Consider the following 19,001-nt stretch of genomic DNA (forward strand, 5'->3'; position numbering starts at 1 on the left):
ATCTTAGGCTTACAAATAGTCCTCTCAAAATGTTATGTTTCAGATAAATATAAAAGATAAATATAAAAGATAAATATAAAAGGATTCAGACCATGTTCAGCTCATATATCTGTCCCACATCAAAAGTGAATAATTTCTCGTTATATATACATTTTAATATTTTCTGTACACATATTCTGCTGAGATGGTGAAAAAAATCTGTTATTTTTAGGTTTAAGTGCATCAGGTCCAGTTCAAGGACTATTTCTACCTACGTAGCTATTAATAGCTACCTAGGTATTTAAACCTACTTAAAGTAGCTACTTCTACCTACTTTTACCTGTTTTTGAAAATATCAATAAATAATAATAATTAAGGCGCATCTTTTAAACAGGTCAGTCGTTTTTTGTTTCATGTTATGCATGTGCATGGCAAGATTCGGAGTGTAAATTTGAATACTTTACGAGGGTGGAGAATGTAGAGGAAATGCATGAAAAATCATAAAAATGCATGAAGAAAGCTTTAAAATTAATACAGATTTGTAAGACATTCTAGCCTTCTTATCACGTAGCTTTGATCCTAAGCTGCTAGAAAATGGAACTGGGTGTAGTTATTGATGCAAATTTGAAAAGCTGTATTTCTAACATTACAGATTATGATATCGCAATGGAAATCATCATAAAGCAATGCTTGTTTTTTTTTTTAAAGGAAAATGCAGTCAACATTGTATGTAACAAGGCAAATAGTATGTAACAAGGTAAATACAATAGAAATTGTAAATATAACACACTTCATTCAATATGCCGATGTGAAGAAGCTCATTGTAAATCATCTCATATATTTTCAAAATCTGAAAGACGTTTTAATAATAATAAATTTAAAAATATTCAATATTCAATTCAACTTTAAGATATATCGATGACGTTTTGTCTATTAACAATGATAGCTTTCAGTCATATGTCGATTTGTTATATTCCTGTGAGCTCGAAATAAAGGACACCACAGAGTCGTCCACTTCTGCTTTATACTTAGATATTTTATTGAAAGTAGACATTAATGGCAAACTACAACTCAACTGTATGACAAACGGGATGATTTCAGTTTCTCCATCATCAACTTCCCATATCTATATAGCAATATTCCATTATCACCTGCATATGGTGTTTATATATCTCAACTGATTCAATATGCAAGAGCTTGTTCTGCGTATAGTCAGTTTTTAAATCGAAGTAAGCTACTGACAAACAAGTTGATGGTACAGGGATTTCAACAGTCTCGATTGAAGTCAGCATTTCGCAAATTCTATGGTCGTTATAACGATCTACTTCGCCAGTACAACCTCGCATTGGGTCAAATTCTGTCTGACGTGTTTCATACCGATTGTTAAGCCGTTCTTGGCACACTGATTTTGACTGCGGATAACTCCGTTTACCTGATCAGGATATAGGGCTCACGGCGAGTGTGACCGGTCAACAGGGGATGCTTACTCCTCCTAGGCACCTGATCCCACCTCTGGTGTGTCCAGGGGTCCGTGTTTGCCCAACTATCTATTTTGTATTGCTTATAGGAGTTATGAGATTGATCACTGTTCGTTATCTTCACCTTGCATATACATGTATCAGCTGATCAGAAAAATCAACTGTTCAAAGAACAAAATTCATACCAAAACAATTTATATCATGTCGCTTTCAATTTAGAGTAAACACATTGCACTTCTCGAGTCGAGATGATGTTGGCTCTCTTGTGACACTTTCCACATATGATCTACGTAAATCCATGTTTAGGAAACATAGACATATTATTGTATACGCATTATCATAATGATAAATGTCTCTGGGGAAACACTGATTCAAAAAAAAAAAAAAATGGGTTAGGGAAGTCTGATGGGATTGACGGAGGCTAAACTTCTAAGTTCAGAAGGGGCATAACTCCCAGATAAAAAATCAATTCAGAATTTACTGTTAATATAATATGCACATCTAGACAGTATGTCAATATCAAATACAAACTTACATGAAATTCTGATCAGCGAATTCAGAGGATCGCGCTGACAAACCGTTTCAGTAGAATATTTAATTCTGGTCACACTTCCAAGTTCAAAGGGGCACAACTCCCAGAAAGAACATTGAATCAGAATTTCCTGTGAATTTGCACATCCATACGATACGTCCTAATTCACTAAAGAGTTTCATGAGGAGTTGCACTGATAACAACAGGACTAACAGAGGCCAAACTTTTAATTTCAAAAGGGGCATAAATCCCAGAAGAAAAAAATGAATCAGAATTTCCTGCAAATATGTACATCTACACAGTAAGCCTTTATCAACTATAAAATTTCATGAAATTCTGTTCAGTAATTTCAGAGGAGTTGTTCTGACAAGAACAGGATTGACAGACTGACAGGTTAAAAACATTATACCCTCCACGACTCGTTGCATGGGGTATAAAAATAATTAAGATGAGGAAAAGTACCTGACTAGAGATTCAAGGGACCCAGGTTTGAATCCCGGTCTTTTGCATTGCATTTTCTCCATTCCTGTTACATTTGGTGCCGTGACCAGGATCTCAAACTGACTGGTGAAAATGTCTGCCAGGGGATTTTATAGATCATAGGTTGATGTGTATTCAAGATGTGAAGACATTTAAGGAGGGGGAAATGTGGCAGTCAGATGGGGTAGATAGCCAAGCTGATAGAGCACTCGACTAGAGATTCAGGTGGCCCGAGTTTGAATCCCAGTCCCTTTCTGTTACACATTAACAGTCACAGCTTTTTAAGGAAGTATGCAAAGAAATAAAACAAATAAAAGTCATAAGTAAAAGCACCAATATAATATACAGTGAAACTTCTCCAAACCCGCCCCTCAGAAAACCGGTTCTCCCTGAATATCGGTCGATTTTTAAAGTCCCAGCAGAAATCTTAACATTTCCTTACAAACAAATTCTAACAAAACCGGCCACCCCTGAAAACCGGACATCGGCCACTTTTCATAGAACATTTGTTAACAAACATGTGTAAGTTTCCCTCATAATACTGGCCACTTTTTTAAGACCAGAAAATTTTGGTCAGAGATCAGCCAGGTGCGAAAAATGACCAACTGGCCAGGTGGGGAACTATCCACTGAAGGTGTGAAAAAAAATTGGCCTATGGTTTACCTGTGATGTCCAGGATGTTAGTGATACCTGGCAACTCCTAGTGACCCTTCCAAATTCTGTACAGAATATATGTTGTACTATCATATGGATATAAGCGGATGTGAATTAAGAACAAACCCATGACTGTTAATGATGATTATCAAAAGATTAATTAATTTTCTTGGTTTTCAGAGACTTAAAATTCCTGAGAAATATTCAAATTACGATTTCATATTTACTACTGTACTTTTCACAAATGTAAAAACAAATTTGTTAAGGACATAAGCGATGGACGTAGAGTTTTTATAAATGAATGCCAATAATGTATTCTGTAATAAATTTTCAATTTAAAATTAGATGATTTCAGCAAGAATACTTCTGGTACAAGCTGATTAATTTAATATCCACCAATTATAGATCCCCAGATCAGAGTGAACAGTACCTACTTAGTGTATTAATTGCTGCAACCATACGGCTTGGGTTGGAAATAAACATGTTAGTTATTCATTTTGCTTTATTTCCAATAGTCCTTGAAAAATATATTATATGGTTTGTGGTATGAAGAAAATATCTAATGAAAATTGAGATAAAATGTCTCTAAATGCGTAAGTTCTCGGTAAACCAGCCATCCCTCTAAACCGGCCGTTTTTTCAGTCCGAGAGCTGGATGGCTTAAGAGAAGTTTCATTGTACATACAAAGCACCTTACAAACAAATGTGTCATCTTCATTATAATAATGGCAAACAAAAAATTCTACATGGAGTACAGTTTGTCTTTTTTGTCTGTTGAAATTTGTGTTGTTAACAACACAACAGAAAAAGCTGATATGAATTAAATATTGGTAAACTGCCATCAAGGTTTTGTATAATTGTTACAATCAACGACAAACATTAAAATCACCAAACATGGAAGACTAGCTCTTTGATTGTGAGTAATACCAAATATGGACAACTAGTCCGTGATTATGAGTAATACCAAATATGGATAACTAGTCCATGATTACGAGTAATACCAAATATGGATAACTATAGTCCTTGATTGTGGGCAATAAGTTGACACATCGGTTGTGTATGTGTTGTTTGACGGTGTCAATGACGCCAATACCAGACTCCACGAATCATGTTTCCTAATTAACACGACACACTATGAGGATGACAAGCCCTTACTTTCACCAAGGGTTATCTAACTCGCACTTATCAAATTCATAACCTGGTTTTGAATAAGTCAATATTGTCATGGAAAAGGTTGAACTTCACAAACATTTCAGCCAATAAATCAGCTTAGATTGTTTCTAATACAAAGCCACCATGCAATGTCTTATGAAATAACCATGAACTATCGTTGGTATTTATCTTATGTTTGGTAAAATCGCATTAATGAAAAACCATTGTGTTGATGAACTCTAAGACATTATTTGCAACAAAAGTGCATGAAAAACTCTTAAGTTGCTCTGATGACATTTTTTCCTAATCTTTTGGTATTCATGAAATATGTACCAGTAGTACATCGTTATAGACAACAGTTTTTCTTGATTTATTGGTTGACAGATCACCAGACTAAAGCCATTTCAGGGGATCAGGATACTGGAGACTTCTTTTCTTCTAAACAACAGCTATGTACAGGAAATAGGAAATAAAACAAATTCTGTCAGTCTCAATTATTTAGATGTTTCCTTGCTAAATCGGAAAGACAAAAAAAAAGTGCAATTCTTTTTCAACAATGGCAGAATGTGTCAAAGCAGTAAGACTAATAAAGAATAATAAGTCACCGCGATGTGAGGGAATTCTAGCTACAGATCTGTAGCTCTCTGGGAAAATACTGGGACCAAACGTCTGGTCTGTCCCAATGTTTCCCTAGAATCTCAGCTACAGCAAAATTCCAGAAGAATTTTATAAAATTTTCTGGAACGATACAAAAACTTTTTTTCTAATGCCTAAAAAATGACTTATATCACTATGTCTATGTCTTTTACACAAAGGATATTGATCATATCATTATTATATAAATATTGACTGTGTGATACATCAAGTTAGTCTTATGACATCATCAATTTCAGGGGATAGTGATATGGTATTCAGAAAATCACTGTGTAGTGATCTGAAAAGGCACATCACACTCAGTGAAATAGACAAATAACGCAGAATTCACCGATGTTTTGTCAGTAAATGCTAGTTCAAAAGCTTGCACAGAATGCTGAACCGTCTGCACGGAACAGTGAACGATTTGCACTAAACAAAACAATGCTTTGGAGGTGTAGTACCACGCTTCAGGGTCTGTAGTTCAATACTTGTACATCTCATGCTTATATCATCAAGAGGTTTGCTATGTATGGAAACTTATTTAGAGCATTAAAACCTGTATTAGGTTGTTGTATTATAGGGAATATATAAACAATGTGTTATGGGTCGGAATAACCCATATCATGACCGGCAAGAATCAATCACAAAGAATTATAAGACTTGACAATTATTTACGGAAAAAAATTATTACCTTACAGTAGGTCTTATCAAAGTTCACAAAATGTGTCCGATGCTGGTTTACCGCTGAGCTAAATTCAAACACGAGAATATAAACCGTCACAAATCGGCTGTTAACAGGGCCTGGGAAGGCGACACAAATTGGCTGTTAACAGGGCCTAGGAAGGCGACACAAATCGGCTATTAACAGGGCCTGGGAAGGTGACACGCTATGCGCCATATGTGCATACTTTCCTAAAAGGGCGCAATCCAATGATGTGCATACTTTCCTAAAATGGCGCAATCCAATGATGTACTGCACCATGTGGCACACTCCCAAATATTTCTAGAATTGTGTGCACGCATGATATCAGTAACTTTCCTCAACAGTTAATAAAAACTTCCGAGACTTCCCGAATGACAGTCAATATGCCGACACAGCAAGCAGATGCAACAGAACATTATTTTTCTATGGTGCATCAGTAACAGGTCCCAAGGAAGGTTGATTGTTTTTAAAAGTGTTTTACGCTGTTTCGACAATATTTCAGCTACAATGGAGGTACAGTCAATGTTAACGATGTTCCAGTTAGAGAGGTCGATTCAGAAGGTATGAAAAAAGATGTGGAGTCGAAAAGTTGGAATAATAAAGAACAAGAGGCCCATGGGCCACATCGTTCACCTGAGTCACCTTGGCCATATTTAAAGATTTAAAGATTTTCTCTATAATATTTGCATGTAAAACTTGTGATCCCTATTGTGGTTCCAACCTACCACCAGGGGCCATGATTTTTACAAACTTGAATCTGCACTATGTCAAGAAGCTTTCAGATAAATGTAAACTTCTTTGGCCCAATTAATGGTTCTTGAGTAGATTTTTAAAGATTTTCCTTATATATTTGTATATAAAACTTCAATCCCCTATAGTGGGCCCATCCTATCCCTGGGGGCCATGATTTTAACAAACTTGAATCTGCACTATGTCAGGCAGCTTTCATGTAAATTTGTACTTTCCTGGCCCAGTGGTTCTTGAGAAGAAATTTTAAAGATTTTCCCTATATATTTGTGTGTAAAACTTTGATCCCTATTATGGCCCCATCCTACCCCCCAGGGCTCATGATTTTAACAAACTTGAATCTACACTATATCAGAAAGCTTTCATGTAAATTTCAGTTCTGGCTCAGTGGTTCTTAAGAAGATTCTTAAATGACCCCACCCTATTTTTGCATTTTGTTATTATCTCCCCTTTGAAGAAGGCATGGCCCTTCATTTGAACAAACTTGAAAGCCCTTTTTCCATGGATGCTTTTGGCCAAGTTTGGTTGAAATTGGCCCAGTGGTTCTGGAGAAGAAGTCGAAAACGTGAAAAGTTTACAGACACATAGACAGATGACAGACAACAGGAGATCAGAAAAGCTCACTTGAGCTTTCGGCTCAGGTGAGCTAAAAACGAAAGTTCAATGGATGGTTTATGATATGAAGCACAGAACATGTTTTGCACTTTTTGTAAAATTTGATGGAAAAGAGAATATCTTTACATAAGGATGTGCCACTTTCAAGATATCTTGTTAATAAATCAATTAAAGGACATATCTCATGTTTTCAAAGTATACAATATTACATGCATTTTGTCTTCTTTATGCTTATAGTAATTAATTGTAATAGTTTGTTCGCCGAAATTTTGCGATAATTAACCACAATACAGACTTAAATCTAAGCCCCGATTTCAAAAAGTCAAGTTAATTAGGTAGGTAGTCACGTGGTACAGTGACGTCACATGCGCCCTTCGGATTGTGAAAGTACTGCGAGATATTATTAAAAACTCAACTTTTAGGGGCCTAATTAATTTACCATGGGCAACATTTAAATCGATGTTGATAAATTGTCCGAGTTTTATATGTGTTCGCCACCAGTGCACACATATAACGATGTAAATACCCAAATATAGCGAGTAAAGCGTGTATGAAATCGGCAAAATTGTGAGTAAATAATGTTTATATGGGTCGCTGTCTACAAACTGTTTGGGGATGTTATTCCTTTATACATCTGTAATTGGTGCTGTTTTTCTAAAATAAACAGTGCAATCATTATTTATTTTTGGATTAGACAAATTATGATACGTTAAATTGTTGACAACTAGGCCCTATGCCAAGCTATTGTCACGCGTGCATTTCGGAAAGAAAGAAAAAGACAACACACACACAAATCAATAAATTAAATATTCAAATTTAAAGTGGTAATCACATTATTTTATTTTGATAAAGCAATCTTATTACTATTTTTGAATTGTGATCTGCACGTCTTTAGGAGGTACGAAGTGGGAGCACGGCGTTATAGCCTACTGACGCACTCAAGATGCTACGAGTTCAATAAAGAAATAATTTTATAATTCAATTTAAAGTTAGGAAATACAATATTCTATTATTTGTATAATTTAAAGTTCAATTATTTTGTATCTTTATTTGTTGTTGTTGTAAATCTACCAGTTGGTAGAAGTTACATTGTACAGTGTTGTATCGTCGATATATGTTGTTACAAGGTGAAGGTCAGTTGATCCGAGTGTGTATTGAATTTGAAGAGCAAAACAGAATGTATGCTTTAGGCCTACCAGTGCTTATAGCTTCGATATATCCATTTTCTCGCAGTTTATCAGGGTCTCTGTCCAAGCGATGTTTGAAAAGGTGACTGGGTGTGTTTTTTAAGGTAAAGTTCTTGCTCCAACAAAAAAATTATCCACGTCTTTTTTCTCGTACCTTCCTTCGAAAAATTAAAAAATACTCAGTCTAAATCCTTTCTACCGACAACTAGTACACCCGAGCACGGCACAAAACATCTTAATGCATTATTATTTACAAGCCGTTAACGTGACAATTGGTTTTTTGTCGATTAAATCTAATCTGTTTATAAAATGGCTAATAGATGTTTTCAAACCCGAGGGCGCATATGACGTCACACAAAATGGCGCGTAAACTAGCGAAAGAAAATATGCATATCGCAAGATTTGAATTTCATCGCTTTCAAACTCGAAAACTACGCAAAATATTTCATTTAAAACACATTAAAGTAGTTTTAGGCATAAAAAGAGTTAATTTTGCTGAAAAAATGAAAAAGTTTAGAAACATGCGTTGTGTCCTTTAAGAATCCATTACAGTTGTTCTATTTGCACCGATTTCATCAGAAATATGACTAATCATTTACAGCAACATAACGCAATGTATCAATCATTTAAAATAGCTAATTTTAGAAATGGTCCCAGTGTACACTCTCAGGACCCCATAAATTTTAAAATGTCCCCACAATTTTATCATATGACTGGGGCAATTGGCCCCAACTGTTGTTTATCCTTCCCAGGCCCTGTGTTAAGTCTAATGCAATCCCCAGATGTCACTCCGTAAATTTACAGTCCATTTATACTAAAATGATATTCTGCATAATTCTTTTCTAGAACATGCACTGTTAAGGCAAGCATTTGTTATGTCATCTTTATTGCTGCTGTCAGTCAGGATTGATAGCCAGTGGCCAGATAGCTCAGTTGGTTGAGCACCTGACTAGAGTACTCATGGGGCCCAGATTCGAATCCTGGTCTGGTCTGTTGCATTTTCTCCCTTCCTGTTACATTGAACTAAACTCTGATAAACACTGTTCTAAAAATAGAATGTCTAGAATCTTTTAGCTCACAATTGTAAATCAAGTACAATGTATCACACAACAAATGGAAGCATGGAATAATGTCTGTCTAATCGGCTTTGCTGATTATATATAGATAGTTGCACCTCACAATGGTTTTCTCAAGTTACCCTCAACTGTATGCACTATTTGCTTTATTACATTCATTAGGCCAATTCAACTTAATTGATAGATTATCATCCCCGCCCGCCCCTCAAAAATTGGCCCGCCCCGAAATTTTTTATTTTGCGAAATTTGCGATTTCCGGATTATTTTCATGTCCGACTCCGGTATTTACACTTGTGTTTACATTTCCGGTATAGCAACGTGAAAACCCACGTGAAGAAAATAGATCGATATGGTTTTCTTAATTTCTCGCGTTCTTACCAGCGTTAATCTTGAAGAAGTTAGGTATATTTCTGTTATATCCTTAGATTAAAGCTTAACCTGGAATTAGTCTATGAAAATAGCATAGATTGATATCCATCTTGCATTAAATGATGCGGATCTGTTGAAAAAAAAACCCATTTGTCTTTAACATTTATCTCAGAAAATAAAAATTAAAAAATAAAATCCTCCCACCCGCCCCATACTTTTTGCTGACCCTGGATGATAATCTACTAATTAAGTTGAATTGGCCTTATATGTATACAACAAAACAAAAACACAGAGGATTGAGGCAGTTAAATAAGCATTGACAAGACAGAAAGCTTTCGATTGTGACATCATAATATAATGATGCAGAAACAACAAGAGGTACTGTGAGCAATGCTCACTAAGAATACCCCCCCCTACCCCAATCTCCCAAAGGGTGTTGTTAATAGGTATAATTTACCTCTTTCCTGAGTGTAAAAATATGGTATGCCTTTGTAGAAGAAAATGGAAGATATAGTCCGAACACAAATCCATGGCATAAACCTATAATTTTGACCTTGAGATCAAAGGTCAAGGTCATAAAGAGGTCATGAATGTACATGACACATAGTCTCATGGTGATACACTCATGTGTCAAATATGGTATGCCTATGTCAAAGAACAAAGAAGTTATGGCCCGAACACAAATCCATATTGTAAAAAACCTTTAATTTTGACCTTGAGGTCAAGGTCATATGGAGGTCATTATGGTACATGACACATCGTCTCATGGTGATCCACCTGTGTGCCAAATATGGTATGCCTAAGTCAAAGAACAAAGAAGTTATGGCCCGGACACGAATCTGCACGGACAGACAGAGTGATTCCTATATACCCCCAGAACTTCGTTCGGGGGGTATAATAATTAAGACAAATGTAAACATTTCATACAACACAAAAGTAAGCATCTTCAGCAAATTACAAAATTGCATTAGAATTGGAATATCTATCTTCTCCTTTGTTATTTGTGATCACTAATGTTGATTCGATGGTAACAAACATCCATTTTACCGTCTAGCAATCTACGGTGAACCGTACAAGCACAAATGGCAATCTATGTGCATGTGATAATTGTTATACTAACATCTGTTGTGAAATATCGATACCTGTTGCTCAATATGAACACTCAAAAGGGTGTGCTATCTGTTCTCAGAGGGTAGCAGTATGTTTTTTCAAATACTTCTCATAAAAGTCTAATAATACAAATTAGTCCATGTTTCCATTGTTATATACCCCAATACAACAAACCTAGACATCTATTCTTTAAATGCATGCCAACTTTTTAATACATTGCTCCAATATATGAACTTCTTTAATCATGTCCTTTTTTAACAGGAAGTTGGCTACTCAGGTTTTGAGCGCAACTGTGCACGATGTTATGACTGCCTAGGTACTGGTTCAATACTTACTTCATTGTTTCAAACATTACTTAAATCTATCCAGTTGAGAATTTTTTATGTCAATTCAAATTTTTACATGGTTTGAAAAAGAATACATTTTGTGGCAGGAGGATTATTTACTCTGAAAGCTCTAAATCTACCGTTTCTGTTCTGTCCAATATATCATCAATACTTATACCCTTAGACGAGTATACAATACTTATACCCCTAGATGTGTATTTCAATTTTGTAATCTATGACACAAGTAATAGACTTGGAACTAATTCAAATAGTGTAAATTCATTGATTTGGTTGACATATTTTTCCAAACTGAGCACCAATTCTTAAACATGTCAATTTACCCAAAATTGGAAAGACAATTTAGTATTTGGTCAATCATTAAAAAATTTGATTGATAACTCACTTCTTAAATTTCCATCTTAGGTTTTTAGGGAAGACTTCACAACTTTTGCGCAATTTGAAAAACTGACTGGTCTTTTGAACTCTCAAATTCTATGATATTTTCCCATATTTAAAGTGCAAAAAAGTCATTACATGTATCTATTTTCAACTGACTGGCATTAAACTGTTTTATATCTGTATTGTTCGAAAAGATGAGTATGTATTAATTTGATAAATGATTGATTTGTACTGCTTATGGTGTGTTAACACCAACCAGGGACTGACACTAACGGCTGTCCGATTGTCCGGGACAACTTAAAACGGTGGTCGGACAACTAAGTTCTGTAGTTTACCTGTCCGATGGGACAACCAAAAATAAATGAAGGGTATCCGTGAAATTTTAATAAATTCTACGTGAAAAGAGTCCTTAAAGTTTTTGAAGTACATCTCGTCGATAGAAATAATCTGATAATCAATATGGCGTTTTTCTGGTTTTCCCTGATCTAAATTTAGATTGTTCATTAATATCGACCAATCAGCTTCACGGTGTATTTTAATCGCGCCAATCAGATGTCTCTATTGTCGCGTGATTCTTGGAAGTGAACAAACAGATATAGAACACTTTTTCCGAAGTTAAAATTCAATAATTTTTACGAAAAACATGTCCAAAATGAAAAATTATCAATAGGTTATCAAATAATAATTTATTAAAAAGAATTTAAGGGGAATATTCTCTGATTATTTGATCCATTATAGTCTTAAATAAAACATATTACGACGTAAGAAATGACATGTCAGCTTGATGCCAGAAAACTATTAATAAAAAAACACTCATGAGAATGCAATGTATATACATTACAGTTTTTTGTTGGTCAGTTTCAGACAAGTACATTTTCCATTCGGACAACCTAAATTTCATGTTAACTTGTCCGAAGGGACAGGTTGGTATTAAAATTAGTGTCAGTCCCTGCCAACAGATAAAACTAGATGTAGTTTATGCGAATAAATAGTAAATAAATTTCGAGTGCAACAAAGAGTAAGTTTAACATATTAAAATAAATATTTATTCGTATATACATACATACATACATACAAACATAAATACCAAGGATAACCCATGAAAGCTCGAAAGCTTATTTCCAATGGGGTCCTTTGATACACGGATGTTTGCGCTAGGGGTTCATTTATGTGGGAGGAAACCGAAGTACCTGGAGGAAACCCACGTGTCAGAGCGGGCAACTGCCATACCCTCTTACATACAACCACTGCCGATCGCGGGGATCGAACTCGGGTCGCAGCGGAGAGAAGCGAGAGCACTACCTCTGAGCTACCCGGACACCCTTGTACATACTGTAGCTCAATAACAAGCACAAAGACCCCAGTTTTCATTTTTTAGTTTCATAAACCCCCCTCCATGTAGATGTTGAAAATATACTTTCAAAACAATTGACAATATTACAAAACCCAGGTGCAAACCTATTTAATTTTCAGAAATGAATAATAGCAATGGTCTATAGGATGTGCCATATGTGCATGGCTATTCAAATCAAATGACATTTAAATTTACGCAGATTGGAACTGTAGGATTTTTAATAGAGTACTAACTTTACAACATACTTTGATACAACATGTTTATAACAATCACAGTCTACTCCACTTTATATTGAAGTCACATACATTGAACTATCTGCTATATTGAAGTCACTTATACTGAACTATCTGTTATATATTGAAGTATAAGTAAATCCCCAGTAATATTATTTATATAGTTCAACATCGGTTTCCTTGAACTTGGATATAATGAACAATTCAGATTGGTCCCCTGAATTTCAATATATCCAAAATAGACGGTAAAAACACCATTGTCTCAGTGACTGAATTTCTTACCACATGATGGACAGTCTCTGGTACAGCATCCTGTCCTTTCAGATCAATCCAGGTTGGAAAGTACATTAATCTCTCCTAAAATTCAAATAATCTGATTGTCTTTTAACCAATTCCATTCCTCTTAAATCCTCAACAATCACAAGAAATTTCTCAAGAAGCAATTTTTGAATATGACAAATCTAAAATTCTTACTGTTTTGCAGGTATCATGATATACAAACATAAATCTAATTTTAAAACATCTGCATATGCACTCAAAATGAAGTACATGTATTAATGGATGGTATGCAATGGGTGGAAACTTATCGCCATATTCTAATTTTAAAAATACAACTGGATTTCTGCAGTGAGTTTTGACATTTTAGGACTTAAAAATCTATTCCATATTTTTTAAAAATACATTAAAATATAAATATAAATGATAAGTGTTTCTTTGTTGTTAGCGGATTATCAATTTTTTCTGCAATGCTTGCTACAGTCATCACCCAATAAAACAACAAAGAAAGCATTTTATTGTTTAAATAACGATACTGATTAAGGGGCGAGATCAAAAGATCAATGTTGGATAAAAATATCCGGTAAGTTTCTGTCATCCGACATCGATTACACTTTAGTGGAAAAAGAAAAAAGACAAGCTACCGTTAAAAACCACATAATAATATTATATTTTGATGAAGATTTAATAGTTTTAATGTACACTTTCATTTGAGATTAAACAGTAGGAAAGGTATACAGAGTGTTATTTATATTCGCATATTTTTACTTGTTATGAATCAATTAAGTTTCAACATTCATCATATTTAGTTTTAAAGGGGTTGGGGCATCTTGGTGAATTTAGTTTTTTGTCAGACATTGAACTTTTGATCTCGCCCCTAAATATAATGCATTTACAGAATGTAGCTGATTCTCATGTGGTTTTTCTTTCCGTGTAAAAATAATCTGCAATGCAGGCCTCGAAAATAAATATAGTTGGAAACAATTTGTTTTTTCCCTACTTTTTCGTTAATGGTAAAACATCATCCCTTCTCTTTGAGGCTTATCAAACAAATACAGGGCACATGAACTGGAAAAGAAAATGTTTCCCAAAATTTCTATATTTAACAGTTAAGAGTAAATTTCATTCACCTAGATCTCAAATCTGACATATGGGTTATTGTTTTATGTTTCGAGATGGAATCAATGTAATTAGAATTAGAATTTCAAAACTATCATTGTCCACTCGATTTGTACCCTTGAATATGGTTCTCTAAATCAAAAAAATATTCGAAAAATTTTACCATATATTCCTAAATAAAAACTTTACAATTCTAATATGGCCCCACCCTGGCCATAGGGCCAATGTTTAAACAAATCTGAATCTTCATTATTCATTGAAGGTTTGGCTTTTGTTTTTGATTTTTAGGTTCTTGAAAAGATGTTTTGAAATTAGCTCCACTTGGAAAGGGACATGGCTCTTCATTTGAAAAACTTCAACCTCCTTTACCCAAGTATACTCGGTGTCAAATTTGGTTGAAATTGGGTCTGTGGTTCTTGAGAAAAATTTGAAGAGTTTGACAATGGACAAACTTTTATCAAAAGAGCAGAGAAGTGTGAGAAACAAAGTAGGATAGACTGATTGATAGGCAAATATTCCCCTCCTATTCCAGTTTAATCATTACAGGATTATAAATATTTTGTAATGAAAAAGAATTATGTCACAAACCAACATATCTCATTAGACATATGGTAGTATATCAAAAAATCCTGTCATCAAAACTACTGTAAATGACTTTTTTCCTCCCTGTTATTTTTTCACTTATGACACAACACTTGTTTCTTCAAAAATGAAAACTTACAGCCATTTTCTTGACATCAAAAGAATGCAGTGTAGCTGAGCAGACGACCATCTGCAAACGTTTGCCATCATTAGTGACCTTAGGGATCTGCTGGTGAAGTCGATTTATCATGTCACTATAACCAGCAGACAAGAGACCATCCTGAAAAAAAAAAACAAGAGGCCCATGGACCACATCACTCACCTGAGTCATCTTGGCTCTTATCTAAAGATTTTCCCTAAATATTCACATGGATTACTTTAATCCCCTATTGTGGTCCAAACCTACACCCGGGGACCAGAATTTTTACAAACGAAAATCTGCACTATGCCAGGAAGCTGCCATGTTAATTTGAACGTGTCTGGTTAATCTGAACTTGTCTGGTCCAGTGGTTCTTGAGAAGATTTTCCCTATATATTTGTATGTAAAACTTTGATCCCCCATTGTGGCCCCACCCTTCCCCAGGGGAGGGGGATAATTCTAACAAACTTGAATCTGCACTATGTCAGAAAGCTTTCATGTAAATATAAACTTTTCTGGCCCAGTGGTTCTTGAGAAGATTTTTATAGATTTCCCCTATATATTCACATGTAAATCTTTTGATCCCCTATGTGGCCCCATCCTACCCCAGGGGGCCATGACTTTAACAAACTTGAATCTGCACTATGTCAGGAAACTTTAGTGTAAACTTTTCTGGCCCAGTGGTTCTTGAGAAGAAAACCACTCTATTTTTTGCATTTTCTTGAATATCTCCCCTTTGAAGGGACGATGGCCCTTCATTTGAACAAACTTGAATCTCCTTTACCCATGGATGATTTGTACCAAGTTTGATTGAAATTGTCCCAGTGGTTGTGGAGAAGGAGGTGAAAATGTGAAAAGTTTATGGACAGACGGACAGACAACAAGCAAAAGGTGATCAGAATAGCTCACTGAGTTTTCAGCTCAGGTGAGCTAAAAACCAAAACATGCATACTGGCAACATATATCAATAAGTACAATTCAAAAGACAAATCAGAGAAAATATTGAAGTATTGACCCATCTTCCCTATAATGGTTTTACTCATCCTATTATTTTCATACTTTTCTCAAATAATGGAAGACTGCACATGGACATGTGTTTTTAATTCTTTATTACAGTCTCTTTCAGCTTGATAAAAAAATAAAAACACTCATCTGCTTATTCGACATCTTTTTAAGTTGTTTAGGGGTGTTTTGTAATATAAATAAACACCAAAACCTTTTCCAGTCCCATTTCAGAGATGCACTGAATTGTTATCCATTATGTGAGAAAATGACTTTACAACTGTTTGAATGATTAAAAGTACCAACAAAAATATATATCAACAATAACTAATTCTCTATCTACTTTGCTTTTGAAGTTTAACACAAGAAAAACGTTTAAAAGAGTTATCTGAATATGGGATTTGTCTGTTCCATTCATAAACCTCCCCCATGATGACATATGACTGAGATAGTTACTCTATATATAAGTAACATTACACAAACAAAGTAGTTTTCAGTCATTTCAGTCATAACATTGTTAAAAATAATTTTCAAACATTTTTACATTAAAAGTAAACTCAGCAGTTACAGAATATGTTACTCATCACGTAGTATGCATAATGCCATCCACTTATCCTGAACCAATTTCAACCTGTCCAGGATGAACAGACGAGTACTTTTATCACACCTTGTAATCTGTATTTACACTTTCGGTAAATTGTTGTCTTTGTGACTCTTCAATTCCTTAATGTTTCCATCTCAAATGTTACACCCCTTTTGTGACCCTGCCTGGTCCTTAAGATTAGGATTTGAAGAAACCTACACTACACATACAGTGGGGCTTCAGTAATAAGGAGACTATTAATCCAGACACCCTACACTACACATACAGTGGGGCTTCAGTAATAAGGAAACTATTAATCCAGACACATTGCCTTCCAGGTCATTTCTTGAGGGAACTGAATTTTTATACTTTATTTGGCATCGGTAATCTGCAAATTTGCGTTCCAGTTCTGGACTGTCAGGTTTTACATGCAATATTTACATTTGCCATTGCACTTCCTTATATGACAGTACTAATGAAAATCAGATTCAATTGCATGTAACATGAAGTTGGTCACGCGATCAGTCTTTTCTTGTGTATGAATACAATCACCGCTTCAGAAGTCAGTTCCTGTACTTTAACCTGGCTTCTTGCTTATGCAGTGCAGTGGGGAATTTAGACCCCCCCCCCCCACCCCTTTTTGCCATAAATTTAAATAATAGAAATAGTGTGAGTAAAATTCCAGATTGGCACCCAAAATGGCTTCATAGTATTTTGGCTAATACTTGACTTTCACACACACCCTTTTGTAAACCCTGGATCTGCCACTGCAATGACATCTCATAATAGAAACAAACACAGCAGGATATTTATAGAGTTTATTTTGTAAAATAACGAGAATTTCATCAATTTATAAAACAGAAACATTAAACACACCGTTCTGTTGTTTCATTTTATTCAGTTTTAAATACAGTCTGCAACTATGCCTAAATTGCAACTTCTGCATGGCGAATTTATAAAATAAGGCCACATCAAATCGATTCTCTGGTTCTCAGACACCCCCCCCCCAAAAAAAAATCGGCCGCTGACACGAGTTTATTGCCGCCCCGGAAAAAAATCGCCGCCGCCCGTATTTGATTCATCAAAATAAAATTCGTGTTTTGGTGTCAAAATCGTAATGCGCCTTGCTGAATAAGACGTACTGCTTAGTTGATGTAAACAATATGGCGACAGAAACAGTTCTTGTCAGCATTGAGATTATTTTTAACTCAAAACAGATTGTTCCATGGACAATCATACCGGTAGACTCGTCCTTGACAGTTGATACGCTTTGCAAGAAACTTCTGGGCGGTGAATTTAAAGAAATTGAAACTGTGAAGGAACAAATTGATGAAAGCAAGGCCGAGTTGAAGTACGACGTTATTATTACATTTTATTTACAATTCTTTTACAATTCATGACCATGCCAAACATTTACAGGAAGTAGTTTTTGGTATACTTGAATAAAATGATTAAAAACATACTATTTTGTATTCACTTTATTTGCATAAAGATCTACAATATAAAAGTATGACATACATATAAAACAAAACAAAAAACAGAATGAAAAGAAGCTATATGGTGTTGAATACCATTTGTAAAACTCTTTCTTCACAACACAAAAAAAAAACCACAGACAAAAAATCCCTACCCATTTGTGACATGGAGATAAACTGAAAAACTAAACCCCCTACCTACCTACCCATTTTTTGAAAAACAATTGTCTGAGAACCAGAGAATCAATTTGATGTGGCCTAAAGTTCTATGATATTGGAAGCGAAAAAATGTAGGCAGTTATAAGCCTATTTACTTTATGATGAGTTAACCTGTTGTTTCCTGGCAAATGCCATCACGGCTATGACTCAGCATGATCTTGAGCAAGGCTGGTTTCGAGGCTCGAAAAATTACGTTCATGTCAGGGTACCAGTGCAAGTCTTCATTAAAATCCTACAACAGAAATCTCTCAAGTGAACAAAAACTCCGTCAGTTCGTTTTTATTTTCTCTTACACACACTGAATGTAAATTAAAGAAGCAACCTACCTGATTTGTCTAAATCTGTCCTACTGTCTCGAATCGTCTCCTGCATGGCTATAACTGATGAACATGCCATTGTTTCTTTCCAAAAACCTGACTAAGAGCTTAATGTTAACTTGACCCATCATATCCTCCATCAATTCTCTCAGATCCTTTGAATTTCTGTCGAAATCTGTGTTCAACAATAGCGTTTTCAACTTAGTAGGCTATACCAACACCAGTTTCTCCATCGCTGATCGCGACCAAATCACATCATG

General features: G+C 35.1%; 1 protein-coding gene across 2 annotated transcripts in view; it reads right to left on the reverse strand.

Annotated features, from left to right (window-relative positions):
* LOC125651468 (ATP-dependent RNA helicase DDX1-like) overlaps window positions 1-19,001 on the reverse strand; it is a 211,718-nt gene that overhangs the window by 127,601 nt on the left and 65,116 nt on the right. For both annotated transcript variants that reach the window (XM_048880093.2, XM_048880099.2), the window contains exons 18-19: window positions 15,146-15,286; window positions 13,312-13,386 (exon numbers count right to left, since the gene is read on the reverse strand). In XM_048880093.2, coding sequence (XP_048736050.1) covers window positions 13,312-13,386; window positions 15,146-15,286 — 216 coding nt within the window. The remainder of the gene's footprint in view (window positions 1-13,311; window positions 13,387-15,145; window positions 15,287-19,001) is intronic.

This window comes from Ostrea edulis, chromosome 1 (assembly GCF_947568905.1).
Source record: "Ostrea edulis chromosome 1, xbOstEdul1.1, whole genome shotgun sequence".
NCBI classification, from domain to species: domain Eukaryota; kingdom Metazoa; phylum Mollusca; class Bivalvia; order Ostreida; family Ostreidae; genus Ostrea; species Ostrea edulis.